Genomic DNA, 23,574 nt, shown 5'->3' on the forward strand with positions numbered 1-23,574 from the left:
TGTACTTTTTGACCTGAGATGACTTTAAGGGTCTAATTTTTCTAAGGAGCCTGAAACCGGAAAGTAACTCTATAAACACTGCATTTTTTGAGTAGTGGTTTAGCATCCGTTTTATATGCGAAAGTTGGTTTGGTGTTGTTAAGGCACTGACAAGTGAATATGAGCTGTAACCCTGTGCAGAATGAAGATTTCGAAAATTCTGCTTCAAGCCGAGCAGAAACGCCTACAGAAAATAGTGAAAGGATATGACAACTAGGTAAAAATTTTTATCGAGAATACACGGCTGCGTCTTTGAAAAATAAAAAAAACACTTTATCACATGCTGGAACACAGGCATGAGGAACAGCTTCCTTGCTTCAGTTACTCTGGATACGAAACGCTGCAAGTCTTCTTCGTTTACAAATTCTAACAAATCTTCTGTTGATAAGAGGCTTACATCGGCTTTAATGCATTATCTCGTTCCGGTGCCTTGGACCAACAGCAACATATGAACACGATTCATTTACGCGGCTCCTCGAAATATTTATTACATGAAAAAACACGTCTTTCTGTTTTCGACATTGGTAAAATACATACACAGCACTGTAGCAAGATAAATTCCAACAACAGCTAATATGTTGGCCGAAAGAGCGGGCAATAATAAACAAGATAAACTTTACAGATACGTAAGACTACATCTGTTGTTGTAGCATTCAGGGTTGCTAGGTAAGTCTGGAGGAAGTCACACAGTATTAGTCTAAAATCTGGACGTTTTAAGACAAATAATCATGTGCTTTGTCATAAAACAGAACACGTTTAAATAAAACACAGCAAGTAACAGGCCGATCTGTCTTCTGCTGTGCAATTTCTTCACATAACGGATTTAGAAAAACGCCTAAGTTACCATTAAACCTTTAACCAAACGCATCAGATAGTCCGAAGCAGTAGCGTAGCCAGGGATGGAGGATCCACGTGGGCCTGGGCCCACCCACTTTTGAAAGCCAAATTTCTTTGAAAAGGTAGCGAAAACGGCAAATTAGAGAAGGAGTTCCAAAGAAGCTCTTCACTCATTTGATACACACTAGTTTGATTACACAGGCCAACAAAAAAATTTTGGGACAAAAGGTGAGAGTCATTTTAGAGTATTTCAGGACCCCTGATTCCAAAAATGCACTTAGTTTTTTCGAATTTTCGAAGCTACCGTCTACCAGGAGTTGAATTTCGAACCAAGATTACGTTCTTCTGTAACAAAGATAAAATTTTAAGCAGCTACCTTATTGAAGAACGCAGCTTTGTATTCTGTAATTATATAAATGGCCATCGTAGGTACCTTGATGGGTGTTGCTCAGTATAGTAAGCCTACCATAATAAAGAATTGCGTTTGTTCATCGATGGCTTTGTTTTGCTTATTCGTCTAGTTTGTTGAAGAAAAACAATGTACCATATGTATGTTGTTTGTACTTAGTAGCTTAGTTAGTAAGTCTGATATTGTTGAAGTCAACAAATATATTAAGGCAAAGCACAAGTTGTTTATTTTACATCTTGTATCCTAAGGCTTGCTTCACGTCGTATTTTGATTGTTACTGGGCCAGTAAACGTTAAATAGCCGTTTGTTTGGGTTGCAATCAACGTGATTGGTTCCAAATAGCGTTTATACAACTCAGAAATGTGTCTGCTGGGATTAATTTCAGTTTTGTCTATGTAATAAACGACACGACCTTAAATTTATAGGGGCTCAAAATTGCAAAAAAATGTTTTTTGGTAGGCTATCTCAAAAACTAGAGCCAATTCAAAAAAACAAGTGCATTTTCGGAATCAGGGGCCTCGAAATACCCTAAAATGACGCTTACATGCCGTGCCGTTTAAAAAAAAAATGTTGTTTGCCTATTATCTTTGATAGCTCAATGATGAAATCTAATCTTCAAAATTTTCTGTTGAGTCCACTGTTGATGGGCAGCACGTGTGGGTGTGGTTGCGTGTGATTGGTGGAGTAGGCTAATCTATAAATCAATATAATTGCTCTCTAATGTTAAAACAATGATATCATTACATTATGCAGTGCATGCACGATTGCATGTAGGCCTACTGTATAATGCTGCAGATTATTTCTCCCAAGTTGGTAGCCTATTATAACTGTGTGTGTATTTTTGCCTTTTTATTTGTGTGTAAATCGCCATATTTTGTACAACGCTATAGAGCAATTTAACAGTTTTGTAATTTGTTTGGCCAAATCGGGCCCAAAAACGGAGAATTTTCGCTGGTTGGCACAAAAGGCAATCATGAAAAAAATGTATAAACGATTTGAAGTATTAGGTATGCAGCAATGTTATGGGGGGTCTGGGGACGCGGCCGCCCAGAAATTTGATTAACTTTGACTGCTACTCCTTTGGGCCATCGCTGAGCGTAGCCAGGAATTTTGTAAGGGGGGGTTGACGCCGCAGCGGCGGGGGGTCTTGTGACTAAAAATTAACCCTAAAAGAAAAAGGAGGCATTTTGCAGAAACTTCAAAGGCTGAGAGAAAATAATCACATTACACACAAATCACATTTTTCCACGTCGGGGGCCCTTCAAAAGGCGGGGGGGGGGCGGGCAACTGCACCCTCTGCCCCTCCTCCTAAATCCGGGCCTGCTAATGTTCACGCATGCAAATTATAAGTTGAAACACACGTAAACACACATTACACACAAATCACATTTTTCCACGTCGGGGGCCCTTCAAAAGACGGGGGGGGGGGGGGCGGGCAACTGCACCCCCCTCCTAAATCCGGGCCTGCTAATGTTCACGCATGCAAATTATAAGTTGAAACACACGTAAACAGTAAACACACTTCGAAATTTAGCGACAAAACGTAGACGATATTCACAAAAAAATCAACATTGGACGTTGTCTAACCGAAACACTTCATTGCACAAGGTTCTTCAAGACCACTATCATATTTTTCGGTGAAACAGCTGGCGCTATTTATCAATTGAACTTGGATCTTGCAATAAAAGGTCAAGAGCGAGAGTGCGTCATACTTCTACGTGATAAAATAGTCACAAAAGGTCATGAGAGAAAGGAAGTTTACTCATGGTGTACGCAGAGGTAAGGTGAGAACAACCACACTGTGTGTTCAGTGTGTGATGCATGGGCTATCATTTTCCACTTTGATGAACAAATAAATGCTGAGAAATCAAGGCAGGTTGGCTATACAAAGATATGAACGAAATTTCTTTGTTGGTCCAATGCCAGCAGATAACACCAGGTTAATTTTTTGACAATGACAAGAATTTTTATCCATTGCCAAGGACAGGTTTTATCGCCTGCACAGGATCAGCGACATCGTCTGTATCTTCGAAAGCAGGGACAGCAACCGCTTGGTGGCGCGCAACATGAATGTTCGGGTTCAACATGGGGTCAAAGTTTGGGTCATCTTTGCCAGGACGCCCTCCAACTTTGGTAGCAAAAACTATGAAGGTCAAAAGAGCAATGAGCCCGATGAGGAGAAGCACCGCAGTTCGACGTGGTAGAGCTCTGTTGTCATGGTAACTGCGTCCGCGGAGTAATCTCGATCTGAAATCAGGTTGGAGTTAATTGTTAAAAAATCGAGTTTGATGCAGTTAAGTTTTCAATTTTGATTAAAAAAGTGGTTTGGGTTGATCTTGGTCTTATACAACAGATATGAGTAGGTTATAAAGAGCAAAAAAGAACAAGCGCTGCCACAAATACCTTCTAGTTTTGGCTGGAATAACATACCTAGGTAGAAAACAGATTTTTTTACATTGCTTCAACGTATACAATCTTATGCATGTTATTACATAATAACAATATAATATGCACAATTTACTTCATAAAATTATTCTCTTTTGCATTGACAACGTCTACACAATGTGTTGAATCAATGTAAAAAATGACTGATTTTCTGGCTGGGTGCTTGCGATATAAGTTATTAAAGTTACATACATTACCGGTTAATCAAAATGCTTTATTGGAAAAAACACTAATACGGCCTAATGAATGGCATAGTTGCTGTTTGGTGAATGTGAAATAATAAACTCACTTAAGCCAACGCCTGAGCCACGACAAAGCTGAGCGCCGCTTGTATTTGTTGACGCCATCCGGATCATCTCCTTGGGTGAATCCCCCAATTGTTGCCGACAAAGGCTTCCCGATTATTTTACGTGGGACAGCCGACATGTTCTCGTCGAGACTTGGGCCAACGTCGTCCATTGACAGCACCGTGGAGCGATTGGTCTCTGTGTGCCGATGCTGCGATCTTGCAGTGGTCTAAGAATGTGACTACAATTTATATCTGCGGAGTTTTTTACGGAAGTGGCACCAGTAGCGAAAGATTACAAACGAGGTTAAAAATGATCCAAAAAGTAAAATTACTAATTGCAATCCTCAAAAGGGCCACTGAATGCCCGAACACCCAGTTTTTACAAATACTACAACTCTACGGGAACTATAAAATGTACTGATGAACAAAATAATAAACTAACTATGTTGAAAACAATAACTTTATGTGGGCCTTATTTGTAAGATAATGATATCTGATAAACAAGACCAAACTATCAATGTAGCCTAATCAATGAAAATTGAATGAGGCTGTTCACCAGGCATTAAATTAAATGATGTGAGATGTTCTACTGGTGCAAATTAAGCTAAACTATCACAAGATGTATACAGTGACAATCTGTTTTTATTCCGACGTTTCGTCAATCAGACACGACTGACTTCTTCAGGGGGCTAGACCAGGTAGTGACCACCTGTCTAGCATGGCAAAACACAGAACATATTGCTGAAAACAACTAAACATGCAAAATGATTGACGAAACGTCGTGTCTGATTGACGAAACGTCGGAATGAAAGCAGATTGTCACTGTATACATCTTGTGATAGTTTAGCTTAATTTGCACCAGCAGAACATCTCATATCATTTAGCCTAATCAATATTGAGATTATCCATATTAGACATATGTTATATGATAGTTTGGTCTATTACACACATATATATGTTATTTGATAGTACTAACATTGGGTGGATCCCAAAAGTTTGACTTTGGAGAATATAGATTGCCAGTGCTTGTGTCCTCTGGAGGATTGGACTCTATTCTAGAAATGAAAGATTCGTTTGGTTGCAAGTTGGGCGTGATGGTTGACCCATGGAGGCTGTCATTGTCCTGATCTTCAATAAAATCTGATCGCTCATCTTCCAGTTTTGTCAATTCAGGTTCATCGATCTGAGAAAATATATCCATGAAGCCAATCTGTTGCTATTGTCAAATGTCATATATTTGTATAAATTTTGGATCACTTTCTTACTAAATTGGAAAATAAGGAGATGGTAGTTTAATGCTTGAAGTTCTTCAAGCAATCAACTAGCGTACTTCATCATCTTTTAATTTTGTATCACCATTATCAATCAACTCTTTAAATACGAAAACCGGTTGCTGTTCTAGGATAAAAACTCTCTTACCAAGGGGAGGCATAATCCAACTCTTGCCCAATTGTATGTCGAAAGAACTTCACGGAGGTGCTCAGTTACATATCCGGCTTGATTGGGCTGAGGAAACACTGGAGAGTCGCATGAGTAACAACGATAGCCAGCTGGAGCGGTGTTAGATGGGAGAGAACGATAATGTTTTTCTAAGCAACTGACATGAAATACATCTGCAAATGAATTGTGATAGTTACAAAGACATTTATATACCATTGCTTTTTGTGTAAGAATGTTTGAAACAGGCTTCATACTACTTGAAAGATCATGCGGTAATTCAAACATTACTTGTGGGGTAAAACAGTCAAGAGAATGGCAGTAGCATTGTATTTTGTGCATAAATAGTAGGGTGCGGCTGGTGCCCCTTGTTGCCTTGTATGGATGTTTCACCCTTACTTTTTTTTTGGTGGGGAGGTTAGGGGTATAAAACAATCTGTTAAAATTTCAGAAAAAATAAAGAATGTTTAGGGGTAGCAGGTCACCCCCAAACTTTTGAACCCCCTTGCTCACCCCGATAATCACGATTTTACAGTATCTACAGTTACACTTGGGCTAGAGAGTTGATTTATAGCTCAAAATGACCAGAAACCTCATATTTATATTAGTCTTTCTAACATTATATAATATATAGGTCTATTTCCGTTAGAAAAAGAGATATTGCCAAAAATGGTGTTTTAGGGTTTTATATTTATGTACATGCGACATCATAATAATCATACCCACAGATTAATCCAACCATAACATCGAATGGTTAGCCAAGAGATAATAGAACATCTTTGTAAAAACTTACATCTTTGTAGTCATTACTTGATTGTTATTGTATTATACATACTGTATTTTTTCAGATTTATTGCTTTAGGCCAATATTATGTTTAAAATGACTAGCACTAGACAAACTGCAGACCCACGCTTTTTCATTCTGGAGACAATCCCATGTGCTGATGATAAGCAAATAAAAGGTAGTCGTCTACCTACCGCAAAGCAGGTCCTGCTCTGCTTTTTAGCTAATCACAAAGAAACAGGGACAAATGCCAGAGATGCAGCAAATTTAACAGTTCAAGAGATTCTTCCATTCTATGCGAGAGCACGCATACCAAATTTATCTCCAAATAAGATGTCAGATGAGGTATTAAAACTATTTTCAGGCATGATAAACATACTCAAGATTGAAGTAAAATGATGGTGATAAGATTACCTATACGAGTCAGTCAGGTATAGATTTGCAAAAGTTGGACAGATTTGCAGTCTTTGTTACATATAGTTATGTGTTCCATTTAGTGATTTTTCAGTTATGAAACATTTTTCTAAATTTTTGGAAATGGTTTGGTACGGTACTGTATACAAATTGTATTTACCAAAGTGAATGCATGATATATTATTTACCAGATTCAAAGAAAACTATGATTCTTTGACCCATGGAGATGTTGGTAATTTGGATATTCCAATCACACCAACTCATCTCCAGGATCGAAGGCATAGCATTATTGATCTATGTAACAATGCATTGACACAATCGTTTGTACGGGGTGATTATAAAGAATTGGTGCATTTGACGCTGGTTTATCTTGGTGATAGTGAGATAGTCAAGAACTTTGCATTTCGTAAACCAGGTGTCATGCATAAAGCACGTTGGATGTCGAAGTTGTTGTATTGCTTGAAGATGGACTTAATGAGTTCTAAAATTGTGACGGAATTGCCCAAAGCAAAAGTGGTTACACCATTGCAACAGACCAAAATCCACCAATTTGTCCAGTTTGTAGTTTATTGTGGTTGACAAATGACAACCACTGATCCTGCCACTGCACCTAAGAATGATCTTGGTTTAATTAACTCGTTATTGCATTATGTTCGTATTGACCAAACGCTTGCTCCTTCTGCCCTCAGAGGCTTTGCAAACCATCTTTGGTATCTCACAGAAGAACTGGTGCCATTGGCTCTTTTCAGTCAACATGTCCCTCCCAAAGAGAAGCTGAAAATGGCTGATTGTTTGCTCTCGGTAAGATCCACAACTGCTTCCAACCGATATGGAACAGGTTTTGGCAGACCGTGTTTTCCCAGAATGCCTACTGAAGAATCCATGGATTTGATACAATATTTTGAAAGTGGTTCGTGAATATTTTTCGAGTCATTAAAGATTGGGCATACCTTCCTCTTGCGACCAATTAAAGAATGGTCAGAAGATAAGCAGTACAAAAAAGCTAATACTATTGTACAAAGTCTTCATGTGGTCAACGATGCCGCCGAGAGAGGGGTAAAGCTATGCCATGATTTTTTGGGGGCAGCAGAGAAGATCGTCATCAAGATATCCTGCAAGTGGTTGAGAATGCCAGACATCAGCTAGGCCTACCAAATCAAAGAAAGAAATATCTGAAATCAGCATCGTGGTTTCTAGCATTATAAATTAATGCAATACTACCTTACTGCTTTACCTTGCAATGTGTTGAATGTTTGTTTCTGCTGAAATTAAATATGCAAATTACAATAGTTAGCAATTATTTTAAAAGTAGGTATTACTTATTAGTTACACACTTACACGGTTATAGAACAAGTTTTTTAAATAAATTTTATATATGTAATTATGTATGTTATATACCATTAATGCCAAATAATTCTTGTCGTACAAGCGAAAAATAGTTTTTTCTCATTATTTTTATTTTTCAAGGATAAGACCTATATAATGTTAGAAATACTAATATAAATATGAGGTTTCTGGTCATTTTGAGCTATAAATCAACTCTCTAGCCCAAGTATAACTGTAGATACTGTAAAATCGTGATTATTGGCGCAAGCGAGGGGGTTCAAAAGTTTGGGGGTGACCTGCTACCCCTAAACATTCTTTATTTTTCCTGAAATTTTAACAGATTGTTTTATACCCCTAACCTCCCCACCAAAAAAAGTAAGGGTCAATCAATTCCAGTTTTGAAAATCATGGGGCACCAGCCGCACCCTAATAAATAGTGTAGTAAACACCCTTTTAATTCCGACTGACATAATGGTGTCTCAGACTACCATTGTAATCCAACCTTAACAAGTAAATATTCAGGCACAACTTGTTTAGACTTGTCATATTTTTGACCGCAAAAGGTTATTTATTATGTTTTAAAAACCACAAAGATGATAGCATCTTTGTTTTAATTTAAGCACTGTAATTTAAAAAAAAATTACACAAAGTGATGGCAAATTTTATTGAACATTTTTACAAGAGAAAAACCATACCATAGCACAAAAGTCTGATTACTTCTCCTTCTGTCAAACTAAAGTTGCACAATGCACAGTTGGGAATATAGTCGCTGTCTTTCAGCCAGTTAAGGTAAGACTGGACAATGCACTACAAGTCAGATAAATGAAATTTAGTTAAACAAGACATAATCACCCATAAACTCAACAGCACAACTCAATGCAATACTACTACTACTAAGTAATAAAATTTTCGGAGCTGGTGTACAAGTCTCCACCCTGGTCATAAATGCTATTACACAGCCATATGTTAAAAATTAGAATCGACCAAAACATATGACGTGTAAGAACAGTAAAGCAAAGTAAAAGTTTCATTTTATATTTTTAGTCGATTTCAATGTATGAGGTTGTGGTATTTTTAACCTGGGTGGAGACCAGTTCCAAATTTTCTATTCCAAACCATTTTACCCAACCTCACTAGTAGGCTGGCGCAAAATCTCGAAAAAAAAAATTTTTTCTTTTAAATTTTTCGTCAGTTTGGAATATTGTTCCTTTTGGTAAATGTATCTCCTACACCAAATTTCACAAAAAAATATTAACGTTTGACCCTGGTTCACCTGGTTTGAATTTTTTCAAAATATTGAGTTTTCGCTTATTCCTGAAACTGCTCACTCGCTATCTTCTAATGCACTCTAGCATCTTAATGGACACAATAAGAGGCAGTAACACAAACTTGTAGCAAGCAAAGTGGTTTAATTAGTAACTTCATGAACACAGACACGTGTATTACTCTCAAAATGTCGAATTCTACCACATTTCAGACATGATTTTCTTTGTGCACCCTTCACGTAGTAAATATCTACTGCTTTCAGTTTCTTGAATCATTTCACGATGTTTATCGATTTTCATAGGCCAACAAAACTTTTTTTTATATAAAGGCAGGACATGTGAGAGTCATTTTAAGATATTTCGAGGCCCCTGATTCTGAAAATGCACTAATTTTTCTCGAATTGGCTTTAGTTTTTGAGTTACAGCAAAAATATTTTTTTCGCAATTTTGAGCCCCTCTCGATTTAACGTCGTGTCGTTTACTACATAGACAAAACTGGAAGTAATCCCAGGCACATTTCTGAGTTGTATAAACGCTATTTGGAACCAATCACTTTGATTACAACCCAAACAAACAGCTATTTAACGTTTACTGGCCTAGTAACAGTCAAAATATGATGTGAAGTAAGCCTGAGGATACAAGATGTAGAATATATAACTTGTGTTTTGCCTTAATATATTTGTTGACTTTAACAGTCTCAGACTTACTAAGTAAGCTACTAAGTACAAACAAAATGCATACATTGTTTTGCTTACCGTAACAAACTAGACAAATAAGCAAAACAAAGCTATCGATGAACAAACGCAACTCTTGGCCTACTGAGCAACACCCATCAAGGTACGAAGGCCATTTATATAATTACATAATACAAAGTTATGTTCTTCAGTAAAGTAGCTGCTTAGAATTTTATCCTTGCTGCGGAAGAACGTAATCTTGGCCTTGGAGTCAAGAATGCCATGTTGATCGAGATGAGGAGCCAAGATTGCAGCTACTACTTTTGATAACTAAATCTTTAACTACTAAGTTACAGTAGGTGGTAGTAATGGTTTTGAGAAAAAAACTTGACCTTGCTCCAAAACATTACTAAAGGTATTGAGGTTACTCTCAGTCATGCCCGTTTTCCTATTGTTTCAAGAAAATCACCACTTGAAACTAGAAAGGGCAAACAAAAAACAGAAACAGCAACGTCCAATCGTCCATGCAATGACTGCCTTGCACACTCCATGTAAACGTGATGTTCCAATTTCCTTCGAACATCCTCACCGTGCAGAAGTATAAATTTTCATGGTGATTCCACGGCTCTCTTTATGCCATGGCACTCTGAACTTCTTAGCCTTGAGCCCAGAAACGGGTTAGAGTGCAATGTTTGCATACTTTAGGAGGAACCCAGGACTTATCTTGATCACCCAGCTTCATGTCAAAGTAATAATAATAATGCTTGTTTTTATGTAGCGCTGTATCTATCGCAGAATGCGTTGGTCCTCTGCGTTGCCTCATGCAGCAAAATATATCTGGGTTGTTTGTACAGCATCCTACTTGTCAAAGGCATATTTTATTAGCCTATATGCAATTTATTTAGCCTATAGACCAGAAAAAAAACTTCTTGCAGCAAAGACTTGGCCTTAGCAAAGGCTTAGAATAAAACTTCATTTGTACAAGTATCCAGTTCAGTAGGACTACCTTTTCAATATAAAGCTGCATTCATAAGCACATGACTTTCGGGATATTTTTCTTGTGATGTAGGCCTACTGATTCACAACTGTTTTCATTGTGTATTTATGTCTCCCTTACGTTAAACACAGTTCATTTCAACCTTTGCTTGCGTTTTGAACTTTCGTGCAATATGAACTAATTGAACTAGACAAGTGCAATTATGACATCATAATGGTAAACAGGGCTGAAAATAAGTAATTTGCTAATTGAAAGCTTTTGAGAAACGATTTTAAAAATATTTTCATTGTCGAATATCTCAAAAACTAGAGCCAATTCGAAAAAACTAAGTGCATTTTCGGAATCAGGGGCCCTGAAATACTCTAAAATGACTCTCATGTTTTGTGCCAAAATTTTTTTGTTGGTCTATGTTATAGATTCACTGATTGCGAAAAGACTGTAAAATCAACCAAAATGACACTAAAAGCATGCACTATTAGTGACTCTCAGACTTGGAGTAGGGTGAAGATGTTCCACGTGGAAGTTAACAGAGGAACTGACGTCAAAATCACGTGATCAAATTTTGAGAAATCCTCTCTTCAGATACTGCTAAACCACTTCGAAATTTACTAATTTTTCAGAAAAAATCAGAATTTCTCCTTGGGTGAACCAGGGTCAAAGGTCAAAACCCAACAAAAATTTTTGGTTTACAAATATCAGTGAGCAAAATGGAACATTATTCCAAACTGACAAAAATTTTAAAGAATATCAAGGAAAATGAGCCACCTTACTCACTAGTCTACAAAAGTTATGATGTGTAAAAGTAGATGTTTAACGATTATACAACCTAATGTTATTTTTATCATTATCAAAACTTCAAAAAATAATTAAACAAATATTGAATTAATTTAACAAAGTGGCTATTTTTACCCACTTGTTGCCATGGTTACAATCAGGTATTGCCAGAGTTAGGATTAAAGTTAGGAAGGGTTAAGGTAAGAGTTAGGAATAAGGTTAGGGTTTTGATCTCTGGCCAGAACTAAAAAAAAATTCCAAAATACAAGTTTTTGTTTTCAACAGCTTTAAACTTTTCTCAAATTAGGACAGAATTCCTTATCTGGCAACGCTATTGAGGCTATATTCACAGTCTTTATTTAAAGCTTACCTTGGGGTGGTTTTCAATCAAACAGTGTTCACAAACATTTACACGATGCTCGAAGCAAAACAAATTTGTCACTTTTCGCTTTGGACATTTACAGAGACCCATTTTAATCCAAAGCCTACGGTACTAATTTATCAATATTTTATTATGACACATCCCAAATTGTCACTTCTCAAAAACTATAACAAGTTAGTGTTACACTGTAGTTTGACACTGAAAAAATATGTGTTAAATGTCATTACTTCAAAACAATTAACAATTGCGATACAGTTAGCCTAATTATGCTGCCCCCTTTTTGTGTGCAAGTACTATCATCATCATCATTTTCAGCCTGTAAGAGCCCACTGCAATGTACTATAATAAATACAAAAAAACAGTGAAATAATAACAAACTTCACAACAGACAAGATGTAGCTGTAGACAATCCTATATCAGTCATCGATTCAGTTGCTTCTCCCATCTTCAGTATGATAAATTGTCAACTTGTCAAGCAGTAGCAAATTATGTATACACATAGGCTAAACTAAACGGTTAATGTCTAATGAAAGTTGAAAGAAAAATCGCTTGCTGAAATCTGAAGTACATAATTTGCTAGCCTACATGGTTTACTATAACCACTGATTAATTGGTTCAGATGAGAAAACTAACAAAACTATTTTTTGTATCATACATTTAACTTTGAAGTGATTTCAATTCATTGTAATGTTGCTAAAATTTTTATCAGGGATATCTAGAGAAGGGGATATGAAGGCTCGCAGCGATTGCCTTATTCTCATGACACTACCAGGGCAGTGGTTTGTAGTGCTTTAAACATGTAGTTCTTTTTAAAATCGTAGAAAGTTTTGTAGTGCAGCTGGTGCAATGAGCTACAGAAGACAGTTAGCAAATGTTACGTAGAGCATATTTAAAGAATACTGGTTTAAAAGACAGTTGAAAAGTTACCAGTAAGCTGTTTTTTTTAACAAAGCCTTTGCAGTAGGCTAGATGTAAAGCAAGTATATGGGTAGTTGAATTAACGGGTGCAACCTAGTTCGTACCCTCAGTTCGTACCCTGAAAAGATTGAGAGAAAAAATAAAAAAAAGCCGAAGCCGCTGATCACAGTTTAATAGCATAAAGTCGAAGTCGCTGATTGGAGTTTCCGCAAACAAACTCGAGAGTTAGCGTTAGCGGAAACTGAGGAAAAATATTTGCAGAAACTGCAATCAGCGAGGGTAAGGGTTAGAGAGCATAGATTACTCGATGGTTAGAGTTAGGGTTAAGCAGAAACTGCGAAAAAATGTTTGTGGAAACTGCAATCAGCGAGGGTTAGAGCATAGATTACTCTATGTTTGAGTTAGGGTAAAGGTTAGCGGAAACTACGGTTAGCAAAAACTGCGGAAAAATGTTTGCAGAAACTGCGATCAGCGAGGGTTAGAGCATAGATTAGTCTATGATTAGAGTAATTGTTAGTGGAAACTGTGGTTAGCGGAAACTATGGGAAAATGTTTGCAAAAACTGCGATCAGCGAGGGTTAGAGCATAGATTAGTCTATGGTTAGAGTTAAGATTAGCGGAAATGCCGAAAAATGTTTGCGGAAACTGCGATGAGCGACTTCTGCTTTGTGCTATATTTCTCTCGATCTTTTCAGGGGAAAAATTTTAAAATGTTTGCGGAAACTGCGATCAGCGACTTCCGCTTTTTTTAATTTTTTCTCTCGACCTTTTCAGGGTACGAACTGAGGATACGAACTCAGGGATATCTATAACTACGGGATTGGAAACTATGTGGAACTCAAAACCATTTTATACACCAGTAGGGTCACTTTTCTTTGGACGCTGCTTTGATAAATAATCACATAAATTGATCACCTCAAAGGGCAGCAAGTAGTAGGTTAACGAACAACCAAAAGTGTAACAATCAATTCACCTGCTGTAAATTGTAAGGACTACGCTTGCCTGGTTTGTTCATTTGTTTGTATTCCATTAGTGCAGTCATGATGTATTTTGTTTGGTGCTTAAAAAATTTCCAGAATGGCTATTGGTTTAAGTTCTGATGACATCGTAAACGAATTGGTTTCGTACTGGATTGGTCTGTGAACAAGTTGATGATACAACAGCATATTTCACTGATTGTTGAACACTCCTCATTTACTTCTGATCCGATTTGCAGTAACCAAAATGCTAAAGAACAACAGTAGGCGGTTTTTGGACTCGTTGCATTCTTTCATTTTTTGGATTCATCATTTTTTTTTCTAGCAGACTAAATGTACTTTTACAATCAATTAAGTTTTAATGTGAGTGTACATTTTGTATTATTATTGTAAAATCGAATTTTGTATATCTTTTAGTCAGTATTTTATTTTGTTAATCTTTCTGTAATCGTAGTAATGTGATGACCCTACTGATGTATAGCACTGGATAGAGTTTCCAATCCCGTAGTTATAGATATCCCTGTACGAACTGTTCAGGATATGAACTACGGTAGGTTGCATCCGAATTAACAAGCAACCTGAGCATACTGTGAATATCCAGGCCTGATTCTAATAACGTAATGCAAGTTATCATAACAAGATTTATTAAACCACTATCGGTGCCAATTGTCATTTTACGATAAAATTAAACACAGATTATTATTTACGATAAACAAAAGCCATTTGTCAGACGTAATAAAAGCCTTCGTATCCCCTTCTATAGATATCCCTGATTTTTATGTTGGTTTAGAATATTCCCAATTAACCTTTTTATATTGTACTTTGCGGTAGTTGCTGACTAGTTGACAAACTAGCCTAATGTTTTTGCTGTCTGCCCACCTTCTAGCATTGATTTGAATCTTTATCCTCGAACTGAGAAAGATTCTTTGATAGCTTTATCCTTCAAACTTCACATACCTGGAGAGGCCTTAACCACTGACGCTGATCCAGTCACCAAGTGAAGTTTCGATTGTTGAAGTGTGATTGTGTATTATTTCATCTACCTACTTGGTGCTGCTGAACGCAGAGCAGTTCTTAAAATGTGCCACAACGGTCTTCCGTATATAATTGTTTGGATGGAGAATAAATTGAATTGAACTATTCCAGCATGACAGCTCTTTTGTGATAAACCAAGGTGTTCCAAATTCAAATTCCGAGGAGTTGAAAGAGTGAAACTTGAAAACTGACTGGTTTGAAACGACAAACTTTTTTCACATAAAGATTGATGACGAGACAAAGGGACGGTTTACTCAAAGCGGACAAAACTATTCTCTTATACGGAAAAATCCTTGCAACTTTTGTTTCACTCACTGTAGTCCCTAGAATTCAGCTTGGTTTGTTTTTATTTCTGACTATCACAACGAAAAACTATATATGCCAAACATAGCAGAGGTTTTGAAAAAGGTAGAAGCGACAAAAAACGGACGTTACAGTGTGCATAATACCAAAACAGGGCAATCAGTTTAAATAATGGCACGGTCTGCCGGTCGCAACACGTTTTTAGAACTTTAAAAATAAAAAAAGAAAGCGACTTCAATCAAATAAAATTATTTGTTGGGAAAAAAAGTGTCGCTTCCAATAGATTAATTTTTCTTTGGCAAAACGTGTCTGAATAACATATAGTTTTCAGGGATTTCATGTTTTTATTTTATTTAAATGTTGATTTATCCCCTGATGACAGCAGAAAGGCTGCTGACGTAACAAAGCTTCTTAATTTTTTACAATTTGTATTTTTATTGTACATATATAAATCTGAACATGAATCCGGGACATGAGTATTTTAATTTTATTTTATTAATCAAACGATGTTTTTTGCATAAGGCAATCAAATTATTGAACAGGTGTTCTTCGAGCTTTTGGAATGTTTCATTGGGTTCCGTTCCACCAAAAAGGTTGAAAACCACTGCTATAGAGGCACCAAAAAAAAAAACATGAGGTCAAGGTGCTCCAACGTGGAATATTTTACTGTGTACAATAAATACGGAAAAAAGTAGGCTACAACAGGGAGGCTACGGAAAAACAAACCGATAATGCAAAGCAAATATTGAATACGGTATTATTGATTCGGTGTTTTTGAATTTCGTAGATTTCTCTTCCACTCTTCTTACATTTCCACCCGATTTCCACACACGCCTTCTTACATTTGCGGTACATTGCATAGGCGTAGCCAGGGAGGGGCGAAAGGGGCCATGGCCCCCCCAAATTTTCAAAGTTTGGTTTCCGAAGTTGAACCCTTTGTTAAAAATGCAATATAATTTGTATAAATTTATATCGTTTTCCAAGACATTTGGCTATTAACACCCCCCAGGACTTGTTTTAGACACACAGAAAGACACCAATAAATTTTGCAAATCGTAAGTCGCGCAAAGTTTACGCGATTTACGCTTCTTTAAACTAATCTGTGGAAGCAATCTCAGAATCGCCTACTCTGTTGGGTTTTTGTGTAGCTGAGTTTTTCGTAAAATACTGACTTCTGTTACGCATCATTTCATGAAAAAAACCTGACTTCTATTACGTCTTTCGCTCTCATAATAGCTTGTTGGTGAGTCATTGTGACGTCAGCCGCAATTTAATTTAAATCTAAGGGGCATCAAGTATTGTTTACATTTATAACACTGAAGATGAAGACAGTATAGTTTTCGAAACGTTTGCTTGCTGAACAAAGAGTTTGCTATCTACATTTTGGGCTCTTTATTTTTTGATGACTTTTTTGTGTTCTCTAATTTTAGCCGCAGTTTTTGCCCGTTTTGTGTGTCACAGTTACCTTTAATAAGTTATTAGCTGTTGATCTGCTAATAAATTTCATACAAATATTACCCTGAAAGTGTTTCCAGAAAGCTCTATAATCCATTATTTGAGTGTAATTTTGCAAAAATTTTTCGGGGAGGCATGCCCCCGTGGTCACAGCGGTAAACCATAATCTCTTCGTGGGAAAATTTTAACATAAAGTTCCCGAATCCGTTCGTCTGTATATAATGACCGAAGAAACACACACTTGAACTTCTTTTCAAACAGTGTATTTCTGTAAAATTAGCCCGAGGCTATCGAAATGGAGATGCAATGCCTACACCTCAAAACTGTCACTACGATACAGATTACTTGGATAAAAGACGGAGAGTTTGTCCAGCTAGCAAGCACCAAATAAACCAGTTAAATGTGCGACCGACTTCCAACAAACAACTTCAAGAATGAATCAGAAAAATTTGTGATAACTCAAAGGCACGCCAGCAGTAGCGCGACGCAACAACATGTCCAAACAGGTTTAAACCGGTCTGAACAGGATTGACACGAGTCTTACGGACGATGGTGCAATCTTGGCTCATGTTTTAGGAATTTCCATGACGTAATATTCAGTAGACCCGAACGGTTTCTACATGACGTTTGACCAGGCGAACAACCGTCTGTAACACCCCGGACCCCCTAGAGTACGCGTGCCTTTGGCACGCTCTAACCCCCCACCACCTTTATTGCTTCCCTTGCTTAACCCACCAGGATACGCCACTGTACATCAGGTGGCGATGTCTTAAATCAAACATTTTGTTGTTCTCTTCAATTCATCAAATATTTGGCCCCCCCCAAAAATTTTTTCTTGCTACGCCACTGGGTATATATACATAGTTTTGCGTCCGTCTACGTTGTTAGTTTGTTACGTGCCGCCTATAATCAGTGTGTCATAGCCACACGACAGTAATCATGACGAGTTTCTTAAGCTGGAGTGTCCAGCGTTTAGTTTAAGATAGGCTATACATCAGCGTACCTAGATGGCAGTATGACTGTTTTACAGTAAGTTATGGCGTATCGAGTATTTACTAGCATGCTTTTTTGTGGATATCAGTTTAAGTTTGATTTCTATCAGCATTCTGCATCTCTGTTTTATACATTCTATTAATGATTTAATCGTTAATATAAAAAGTGACATTTCATTTTGGTTCAGATGGTCTCATGTTATTTTTTACTGCAATAAACAATAAATTTATAGCAGTAAGATTATTACGTACTGTATCGCTACAAACATATAAAATAGTCTTTTTCTGCAAAAAAAGCTATTCTTATCAAGTTCAATACTTTTACTAAGAATAGTTCATGCAAGCTGTCTGTAAAAAAATTAACTTATCGCAAAAAAATTGCCCTTTTTTCTTGACAAATTCTATTTGTTTTCTATCCAAAAAAATTTTTGCTGGGGAATACCCAAGGCCGGGCAATCAGTTTTGATCAATCTTCTTCAATTAGAAATTAGAATCAAAAGTAACTTTCCTCTCCACAAAGTTTAACGCAATCATAAAATAAATCGAACTTTAGTGCTGCATGCTTTTCATACACCTTATTTACAACTTGAAAGTGATGTGTGCTCAACAGAGATGAATTTGGATTTAGATCCTACCGGACTGTCCACCCCTTTAGCTCAGTGGTTACGCGCCCGGCTCAAAATCACGCGGCCCTGGTTCGACTCTCGGGGTGTGCGCTTGAGCAACGCACTTTCAGGACTGCTCTCCATTCAGTGGCACCTAGTGAATGGAATAATTCCCCGGCAACAATCAGAAAACTTCACTCTTGTCAGTCTCGCTAACTGGCCCTGCGTAAAGAGCCTCTACAAGTATGCAAAACTACCAGGAATTCCCTATCAGGGTTTTGTCAGTCCGAGGATAAAGATTCGAAACCAACCAACCAAGCTATTTTAGCAATCGGATTTAGACCTGGATTTGTTAAATTAGCAGGTTTTAGGACTGTTAGGGTACCTGTTTCCAGTGCTGCAAGTGAAGTTGTAGGCTATTTATTCTTTCCAGTGGCGTGTGTTCACCATTTTTTTTGGGTGTTTATGTTTTTTAGAAAGTTTAAACACATGTTTGATTTGTCCCTTTATATCAAATCGCATCATTTTATTTTGATATGATTTGAACTCCCATTGAGCAAACTTATTGTGCATTAAAGTTTAAAATGTAAATTCCTAAAAAAAGGTCACCGTAGCCACTGTTTAGTACAGCAGGCAATACACTTTGTAAGAAGCAAACACAATCTATTAACATCAATAGCTGTAGAAGCAACTCTTGTGTTCTTGTGCATTTAAACTCACAGACACATGTCAAGTGAAGTTACGTAACCTAGAAACGTTAAAGCTTGTCTTATGGGATATCACGATTGATCAGTCTTATAAGACTGATCATTTCCTCTGACTGAACTTCAAACACCAATGGCCTTCTAACCCTTCACACCCTAACTCATAGTTCAATGAATGACATGACTGATCAACAAATTTTGTAGATTGATCAAATACGTGTTACATATCGGCTACCTGCACACATATTTTGTAAGTATGTATACATACAAAATCGGTTAAGCGCATACCGTTTAAACATATAGCCTATCAATTGTTTATTGGGATCGAAATCTAAAATTCCAAACTAATTCCAGGCCTCTAAGCTCCTGGCTGCCATGGTCACTGAAAAGCCATTAAATGACTTCCAAAACTACTGCACCGGTAGACCATGTTTGGTCACCGGATTCATCCTTCAGATCATCAGCAATTGCTGAGGTAAATGGCTACCGTATACACGGGAGAATAAAATATCGCCAATTTTCAGCTCAAAAGTAGGGGTTTGACTTATACACGTGATCGACCTATACTCGAGTGTATACGGTAGATGATACTATTAACCGATTTCGTCTGTATTTGTAAAATGGTCTTTCTAATTGCCATTGGTCAAATTGTGCCTGTTTGATTAGGGCATAGCAGGGTAATTCCGGACAGAATTTCCGTTTTCGGATTATCATTGCTCACGTGTTGCTTTTAAATCGACCCCAATGCAAATTTAAGACATTCACGCATATGTTAATAGTATGCTACAGCAATTTTCTAAAATTATTTTAACTTGGCCACAAGATGAGGCCTACATTTCCAGTGCCTAACTGTCCGGAATTACCCCGTCTGTGGGGTAATTCCGGACATGCACACTTTTAATGCAAAAAACAGAATTTCCTCGTAGCCTTATTGTTACAGGTAATTTCGGACAGCACAGAAACTTTATTTTTTCAGTATTTCACCACATTTGACATTTGGCGCTCGAAAGCTAAATTACATGTATATAAAAAAGGAACATTTTGCTCACTCTGAAAAAGATTGTGTTTGAATGTTTTTTTATCCTCGGATTGGGGAAGTCACTTTATGAACGCATTAATGTATTTTGTTTACGTTGTGTTGTTTACTTACTTTGTTATTTTGTATTTACGTGTGTATTTATTCTTTATACTTCTGTTTTGAAACAAAATAGACTGATAATACGATTAGAACAGGAATTACCCCAGGCTGTCCGGAATTACCTCATGTCCGGAATTACCCCATAAATACCCTATACAATTTCAAACAATATCATTCATAACGTTTTCAAACAAGCTTCTGTTAACAAGGTTGGATACTATAAGTTTCTTACTTATATATGTACTTGGGTTATGATGTTAGTTTATTGTCAGATTTAACCAGATTTGGATTTTACATCGCTTATATATACTCTGAATTTATACTTGGATTTTAAGTTGAAATCCGAAAGTGGATTTTAAATTTTTGAAATAATATTCATCTTTGCTTTATTTGATGTACCGTAATCAGAGGTGGGCAGTAGCGCGCTACTTTTTTGGTAAAAGTAGCGGTAGCGGCGCAACTTTTTAGCTGGAGTAGCGGCGCTATTTTTTTTCCAAAGTAGCGGTAGCTGGAGAGGCGCTACTTTTTTTCAGTCGCACTCCCGTTACCCGCTACTTTTTAATTTAAATTGAAAAAAATTCTTGTTTTTTTTGCAATACTGGCGTGGTCAAACAGCTATATAATCGGCTTGGTTGCAAAGTTTCGGTCTTTTCTAGCTGACGTCAACTTCTTCGGCGAATATCTTCGTGTGATGAAGCCTATCTGCCAGGCTTTAGACATTCTTCAGGGCAAGTCCAAGGCACATTATGAGTCTTGCTTCCAACCATCACAATTTGCGAGAAGAAGTTAACCGAGATCAGCTGATCTTGTGACCTGTGAGGAGTTGAAAATGAAAGTCCTTGAAGGCGCGAAGAAACAATTCAACAAATGCTTCAACAACATGAAATGCGTTATGGCATCATGTCTTCATCCCTCCTTCAAGACGTCGTGGCTACAATTTCTGCACTACGTTTCCACGGATGATGCTGACGCACTGCGAGAAAAAGTCAAGACAGATGTAATTCGACTGTTGCGGGCAGGGTTGTTGGTATTTTACCCGACCCAAAAAAACCCGGGTGTTTTTTTGTCCAGTTTTTATTGCAAATTAAAAATTTTTACAAAAACACTACAAGGCACTTACAACAAACTTTAAATTAGGACTTAAGGATGTGATTGTGAAGTAATTTCCAAGAATAAACTGAAAACGCAGTGGATATTGCACAGTACACAAAAATCAAGTAATGTCACTTTGTGTATACTACACTAAAACTCATTTATGCAATAAGGCCTTATAGTTAAATTGGTGAAAGTACTACGGTACTCTACTGTAGTCTGTATATATGATGTGAAATGCAATTTAGGAGGCTATTTACCAATTACAGATTCTGGATTCTAACGCATGGCTGTTTCAGAGCATTTGCCTAATTGGCCACGCAATTGCTCATCCATTACTATATATATATAATATATATATAAATGATAAAAAATATTTAAACATGATGGCATAAATGCTTCTTGCCTTCAAATCTAAACAAATGATGCAATAATGTGATTTCTACCACAGTAGCATCAACTTGCTATAGAAATCAGTGGATGATGCAACATTCAAGCAACAACAGCCCTAGTGCATTATTTTATTGAGTTATGCAAGCATGTACTGTGAGTGAAAGGCACTTCACTCGTAAAAAGTAGTTTTGAGGTGAAATATGCATGAATCTACCTTTTTTTGCATCTTTTTTAAAAAAACCCAATAAAACCCAAAAACAGCCGGGTTTTTTTAAAAAAACCCGGGCGGGTTGGGCTTTTTTAAAAAAACCCGGGTTTTTCTCAACCCTGGTTGCGGGAGACATCAAGCCAGGTTGATACCGAGAAGAGTGACACCAACACCAGTCATGACCCCGAGGATGTATTTTTTGGAGTGTTTGCGCCATCCCGTGAAACGTCGGTGCACAAGGAAGCAGCAATTATGGACGCCTTTTTTTCGGACAAGAGCAAGTCCTTGAGCTTTTCAAATACCGAGTTAAAACATAAGTTATCTGTTCAATACAACACCCCCATTTCTTCCAGTGCTGCGGTGGAGAGACTTTTCTCTGTTGGAAAAGATGTGCTTAAGCGAAAGCGGGCAGGACTTAGTGACTCTCATTTTGAAATGCTTGTGTTTTTGAAAGATGCGTAACAATAAATTTCCCTTAGAATGTGTTTTCTATAACGACAATAAAATGACAATGTAAACGAATGATAACATTCGTTTTCAAGGTCATTTTTGCGTCACTGGGGACTTGAGTGTTTCCTAGTGTCATTTTGGACAAAAGTAGCGGAAGAAGTAGCGGTAGCGCGCGCTACTTTGGCCCGAGTAGCGGTAGCGGGTAGCGCGCTACTTTTGTAAATTGGGAGCGGTAGCGCGCGCTACTTTGGCCCAAGTAGCGGTAGCGGGTAGCGCGCTACTTTAAAAGTAGCGGGTGCCCACCTCTGACCGTAATGAATGTTTTTATAGCTCAGTTGGTTAAGCGCACTGCTTTATGAATGAAGCAGCTTCAAGATGAAGTGGCATTGGCTCGACTGTTGATGTGTCGACTTGAGCAACGCATTTCAAGGACTGCTCTCCAATCTCCATTCAATGTCACCGAATAGACAGAATATATATTTTACAGACAACAACACTTCAATAACAAATGGAAACTTAACTCTGTCAAACTTGGTTACCGGGTGACACACACAGACAATAACTAAACATACAATGCCAAGAAAAGTAAACTAGGAAGTGTGTGTTAATACGATGCAACCAATTCCGTCCCTTAAACACTTTGTCCCCTGAAAAGATCGAGAAAAAAAATAGCACAAAGCCGATGTCGCTGATCGGACTTTCCGCAAATATTTTACAATTTTAATTAATCATTGAATTTTTATGGGCCACCACAAAATAAGTGTGACTAACCCAAACTCTAACCCTAATCTTAATTCAATAAGCCTAACCCGAAAGTGAGGTTCGGTTTATCAACTATTATTTCAAAATACTTAGGGGGTCAACTGTTGCGGCAACTCCAATCAGCGACTTTGGCGCTTCTGTATTTTTTCTCTCGATCTTTTGAAAGAAAAAAATTGAAATGTTTACGTCAACTCCGATCAGCTACTTCAGCTCTGTTGTATTTTTTTTTCTCCTTCTTTGCAAAGGAAAAATTTTGAAATGTTTGGAGCAACTCTGATCAGCCACTTCGGCTCTGTTGTATTTTTTTCTTGACCTCTGCAAAGGAAAATTGTGAAGTGTCAGCGACTTCAGCTTTGTTGTATTTTTTTTTCTCAATCTTTCCAAAGGAAAAATTTTGAAACGTTTGCGGCAACCCCAATCAGTGACTTTGGCTCTGTTGTATATTTTTTCTCCATCTTTTCAGGAAACAA

General features: G+C 37.3%; 1 protein-coding gene across 1 annotated transcript; it reads right to left on the bottom strand.

The window, feature by feature from the left end:
* Nucleotides 1-507: 507 nt before the first annotated feature.
* On the bottom strand, nucleotides 508-12,261 carry LOC145783328 (zinc finger protein-like 1). The gene is made up of 6 exons (XM_082595177.1): nucleotides 12,061-12,261; nucleotides 8,676-8,787; nucleotides 5,439-5,632; nucleotides 4,996-5,202; nucleotides 4,020-4,246; nucleotides 508-3,532 (listed from the first exon to the last, which is right to left on the bottom strand). The coding sequence occupies exons 1-6, from the start codon at nucleotides 12,160-12,162 to the stop codon at nucleotides 3,253-3,255; spliced, it is 1,122 nt and encodes a 373-aa protein (XP_082451303.1). The 5' UTR covers nucleotides 12,163-12,261; the 3' UTR covers nucleotides 508-3,252.
* Between the last annotated feature and the right edge of the window lie 11,313 nt (nucleotides 12,262-23,574).

Source organism: Aplidium turbinatum, chromosome 1 (assembly GCF_918807975.1).
Source record: "Aplidium turbinatum chromosome 1, kaAplTurb1.1, whole genome shotgun sequence".
Classification (NCBI taxonomy): Eukaryota; Metazoa; Chordata; class Ascidiacea; order Aplousobranchia; family Polyclinidae; genus Aplidium; species Aplidium turbinatum.

Coding starts and splice junctions, on each gene's coding strand:
- LOC145783328 (XM_082595177.1), bottom strand. CDS start 12,162: ATGGGTCTCTGTAAATGTCCAAAGCGAAAAGTGACAAATTTGTTTTGC. Junction 8,788..12,060: donor TGATTGAAAACCACCCCAAG/GTAAGCTTTAAA, acceptor TCTGACTTGTAG/TGCATTGTCCAGTCTTACCT. Junction 4,247..4,995: donor ACTTTTGGGATCCACCCAAT/GTTAGTACTATC, acceptor TCACATTCTTAG/ACCACTGCAAGATCGCAGCA.